Here is a 5,457-nt window from a genome sequence, read left to right as displayed (position 1 = left end):
TAAACCTGAGAACGATGCAGTGCTCCAGTACCTGTATTGTGGATAGGCCAAACAGCTGACTGCGAAGGCAGGTCAGCACTTAAAATCCATTACTACCTGGACAGTCACTCTCCATATTAGCATCTTAAACCACTGGGAAAAGACAGCTGAACTTCCATCTACAGCAGCAGATGCTACTTCCTAAAGGCGATACCCGCTCACTGTGACTGTGTAAGTGACAATCTTTCCAATGTGGTACTTAAACAAATGCATTATTTACCCCCATGGCTACATAGGGATTCTATGCTACTAACCACTAGCATCTGCTTAAACCTCACTACACCAGTGTAAATCTTTCTGCCGCATAAACATTGCTTCTTATTGCTATAACAATAGTTGGGACACCAGCTTTAAGTTTTTTCATTTTATTTTTCAGACTTATTGTTCTTGTTGTTTATTATTCTGTGTATTTCTGTGCTTTTTAAAATTATTTTTTTATGCTGAATATTTCTATATAAAGAAAACAATGCTTTACTTATTGTAAAAGTGGATCTGAACAAGATTGTAAAGTGGAAAGTTATCTCCCATTGTTTTTTTTTTCTCCAAATTTTACAAGCTAGCTTGCTTCGTGTCACATGCAGCTTTCAATCTTTCTAAACTGATTTAAATTATAGCACCAGAAATTTGGTGTGACTTTGTCCCAAACACCCTCCTTCCCTAACCGTAAATGTTAAATGTCACTATGTTTTATATAAGAGAAGAAAAATAACAGCATGGTCGTTGCACTAAATCTAACTTACCTGTGTTGGGGTGGCTTATGACTCGTGCTTGATAGAAAGCCTGCAGTAACAGCCAGATTATGGTCTGCTTATCCTTGCACCCTGCGGCCACTCCCATCACATCACTCAGGTATGAAAATGGTAGCCGACCCTGAGAGATCAAATTCACTCGCACAAATGTAGATTTTGTGATGATCTCCTGTAGTTGGAGAACGGGGAAGCATTGGAAATGTTAAATTCGTCTCAGCTTAGGCCTACAAAAATGAATACTTCTAAGAATGGCCATTCTTGCATTAAATGAACGTATGATGAAGAATTACAATAAAACCGCCCTTTTTCTAGTATATTTACCTTGGAAATGCAACAAATTCGTTCAATCTCACTATCGGCCATTTCTGAGATGCATTTAACAATTTCAGTGTAGAGCTCCACATTTGTCCTCTGTATTGAAGTATAAGGAAAAACAAAATATTAGAAGAGCTGTGTCACCATACTGGAAGGAAAAGATGGTTGGAATATCGCGCATTAAAAGTTTCTTGGATACTAATGGTACTAAATATAAATTATATTTAAAAAAAAAACCAAAGTAAACCAGCTTGTATCTGTTTACTGATTACACATGTATATATAACTAGATGCAACAGAAATATAACCCAGAACTATAACCCATTTTTAAACTGCACACTGGCTAGAACTGTACCTGTATCTCATCTGGTAATAGCTGGTAGATCCGCTCTGTAGTTTTGCACAAGAAGCTCCAGCAGTGCTGTGGGGGATTGGGAAGCTTCATTGCCTGGCTCAGACCAGACAGAATAGTGTTGGACATCCCCACATCCCATGTCTTACTCTGGGCCTCAAACGGTGAAATCATGAAGGCATCAGCAAAGCTCTGCAGCTTATCCTCAGAGACATACTTCATCCACTGTGATATTGAGCTGAGTAGGTAGGAGCGGGTTTTAACCTGATATACAAACAAATAACTACTGTAAATCATGTATTTGGATAATTGGACTCATTTTTCTTGACACCATAAAAATGAGGGACTGCTATACTTATATGGCTTCAGAGCCCTTAAAATGTCTTTATGTCATAGAAGGGTGACCAAAACTATAATGAAACTGCTTTCCTATCATAGACAGGAAGAGTACTTACCAGCCACTACATTACTGATGGTCACATGGAGCTCAGGGATGCCTGCCACCAGCCTGCAGTGGCTGTGGCAAATCTCTAGAGATGCTTCCCATTGTGGCATCAGTCAGTGTAGCTGTTAAAAACCATTGCAACAACCTAAATATACCAGACTGACGGGTAGATTTATTAATCTCGGTGAAGTGCGAATTTGCATGCCAGCGAATGGACCGGAATAAGGTCCATAGTCAACTCTCCACAGCCTATTCAGATGCTGCTTCAAGACCAGCTGATTGCAGCTCCCAATCAGATTCCACTCTATGCTATAAGGAACTTCCTGCTTAGACCAATGCGCCAGTACAACCTCACTTCTGTTGAAATTATTACTCAGTGCTGTACGGCCTCTTGGCCTGTTCTGATTATACTAGTATTGCTCTTAGCCTGTAACTGCTCTGGTAATCTGTCTCAGTGCTCTCTCCAGCCTTCCAGTACCATTCTGGTGATAAGTGACTACTGCTGCAGTACCAGTCTGGTTTCAGCTGTATTCCACTCCAGTCTGGCTCTACTCTAGCAGTATTCTGTTCCTTTCTGGTGCCAGCTGTATTTCATTCCAGTCCAGTTTAAGCTGGACTTTTTTTTTTCCAGTCCATTGACAATTGTATTAGGGGTCCAGTTTAGTTCAAGCTGCAATTTGATTCATTCCAGCTCCAGTTATATTCCAGTTCAAGGTGTACTGTACTCCAGTCAGGCTCTTGTTGTATTCTGGATCCATTCCGGTTTAAACTGACCTTTAACTCAGTGCAGCTCCAGTTGTATACTGTATACTAGGTGCAGTCTAGTTCAAGCTAACTTTACTTCAGTCCAGCTTCAGTTGTACTCCAGGTCCAGTCCAGTGCATGCAGTACTATGCTTCAGCCCAGCTCCAATAATGTTCTGAGTCCTTCCAGTTCCAGCCAGACACAGTTCTCAGCTCATTCATAACCAGTTCCATTAACCTATTTATTCCTGTACAATAAAGTTTATTCCCATCAGACCAACTTCTGCTAACTCCAAGTCCCAGCAAGCACTGAACTACCATAGTCATCTTTTGTTCTATGAGCAAGAGCTAGATCAAGCCACCAGATTTATTCATGGGACTTCTGCTCCTGCTTGAACACCAGGCCTGTCCAAACCAGAACTACAGTAACTCCCAGTCATGACAGCCTGGACAGGTAAGATGTAGTTTTGGTATTATATTAGGATGCTTTCTTTATTGTATGGCGGTCAATATGATGCACAATTTATTATATGATTGCCCCTCCAATACTGTATGTATGCCATTGATATGTTGTCTGTATTGAATAAAGTATAGTAGGATACACTGTATTGTATGGCTATATCTTGGATGTTCTCTGTATGGTATACAGTATCTGCCACACTTTTCAATGTAAATACCAGAAAAGTGTTCTTTTCACTATACTTTTGCTATTAGATTGCTCTCCATAAGGCTGTCTATAGTAATTACTGGTCTTCTATTGCCAAACACTCCAGACTTCTGGCTGCTTAACTATAAAGGGATACCTATTTCTCAGTTCAAAATGTTGCTACTCAGACATCAGATGAATGCTGCCAGGGAAACTGTACCATGTTATTGGAGGTCACCCACTCATCCCCAAATGTCTCGATGGTTCCACAGGATTGACAGTTATATGCTCCTGGATGACCTCACATCATATTCTAAATTTAATCTTCACGTTATCTCCACCACTTGGTATCGGTGGCTGAGTTTTAAGGAAAGTATGGAATATGCTACTTATGTGACCACAACCCCGTACAACTACCATATAAATTGAGAAGACACCTTTTCCCGCTTGCTCTATCTTTCTTTCTGGCTTATTTCTTATGCTGTGTACACATGTGAGCTTTGACATTAGATTTTGACTATATAGTAAAATTTGCATGCAGATTATATGCAAATCATATGCAGATCACACAGGTCTTTTACCTTGCCATCCCGATGCGCACTCCCGTGACAGCACAAATCGAAACCCAGATAGACAGGGCAGCAATGACTACATAGAGACAGCAAAGATTGCATAGCATTCGAATGGCAAGGGAATCTCACCATGTGTACACTGCATTACTTTCTGCTATATTTGCTCTTATGCTGTGTACACACGGGGGAGATATATTGCTAGCAATATATTGCTCAGTGTACTTGCAATATATCTCAGCAATATATTTCTCAGCAATATATTGCTCAGTGTCCAGTTTTTTAGAGGGACCAGCAATTTTCCCTGAAAATAGCTAGCAATTTTGACTAGATTTTTTTTACCCTCTATTTAAATTAATTTATGATTGACATGGGTTGTGGGAAGTCCTTCTGGAAGGGAATAAAAGTGTATATGGTGTATATACAGATGTAGCAGGGGTCATCTTTGTAGGGGCAGGATAATCTAGCGGCAGCAGCCGCTAGTGCCCCGCTCCCGCCAGGGAGCCGAGACGGGCAGGGAGACACTGCCCATCCGTCGTGATACTGGAACGCGTGTTTGCGTGAGATGCATGCGCGCCCAGTCCCTATCATTTATATTGAGCCCATATACTAATGGTGTGGTGCAGTATGGTAATGCTCATGTTGCCCACCGATGGTACAAATCACCATCGATGGGCAGCATGAACATAATCATGCTGCCCGACACCAATGCCCCCTTCATTTGAAATGTGGTCACATACTATTGGTGTGGGGCAGCATGGTAATGCTCATGCTGCCCAACGATGGTGCAAATCACCATCGATGGGCAGCATGAACATAATCATGCTGCCCGATACCAATGCCCCCTTCATTTTAAATAAGTTCCCATACTATTGGTGTGGGGCAGCATGGTAATGCTCATGCTGCCCACCGATGGTGCAAATCACCATCGATGGGCAGCATGAACATAATCATGCTGCCCGACACCAATGGTCTCTACTACAGCCTATGCACTTACTGGATAGTGCGGCTGTGCAGTACTAGTGTGCTGACACAATGGGGGGAGCTGCTGCTGTGTGCGCGGGAAGAGAACGGAGCAAGAAGCAGGGGCTGGCTCCGTGACAAGGCGGGTGGGCGGTGACTGACAAGGCGGGTGGGCGGTGACTGACAAGGCGGGTGGGCGGGTCCCGGCCGGTGCAGGAGGCTAGTGTCGCTGGTGCAAAGTGCTTTGAGCACCAGCGACCTGCAATTTTTAGGCAAGCTCCTGCGACCAGCGACCATGAAGGGCTGGCCGAGGGAGCGCGCTCCCAGCCATTTATCGCTGGCTGCACATTAAATCACTGGCAATATGGTCGCTGAGCGACCATTTTGCCAGCGATTTCATGCATAATTGCAGCCGTGTGTACACAGCATTACTCTGCTCTATTGTTATTGTTTCTTTGTGTTTACTATGTGTGTAGCAAACTCACCAGTGCTACTGTACTCCAAGATCTTATATACGTGAATTGATATCTATATTGTCTGGTACTGTAATTCTGATTCACTTTTATAAGAATGTACATTTGCTACACCCCCCACCCCCCACCCCCCCACACACACACACACACTTTTTGTTCTATA

The 5,457-nt window shown here is 42.7% G+C and overlaps 1 protein-coding gene across 1 annotated transcript; it reads right to left on the bottom strand.

Moving 5' to 3' along the window:
* Nucleotides 1–711: 711 nt before the first annotated feature.
* On the bottom strand, nucleotides 712–1,713 carry LOC146028507 (focadhesin-like). Its single transcript, XM_083158313.1, has 3 exons — nucleotides 1,459–1,713; nucleotides 1,110–1,199; nucleotides 712–957 (listed from the first exon to the last, which is right to left on the bottom strand). Exons 1-3 carry the CDS (start codon nucleotides 1,675–1,677, stop codon nucleotides 727–729), a joined length of 540 nt encoding a protein of 179 aa, XP_083014439.1. The 5' UTR covers nucleotides 1,678–1,713; the 3' UTR covers nucleotides 712–726.
* Nucleotides 1,714–5,457: the final 3,744 nt, after the last annotated feature.

Source organism: Crinia signifera, chromosome 1 (assembly GCF_055691185.1).
Source record: "Crinia signifera chromosome 1, ASM5569118v1, whole genome shotgun sequence".
Taxonomy (NCBI): Eukaryota; Metazoa; Chordata; class Amphibia; order Anura; family Myobatrachidae; genus Crinia; species Crinia signifera.
The sequence above is the reverse complement of the archived record's forward strand: the minus strand, read 5'-3'. Positions and strand labels throughout refer to the sequence as shown.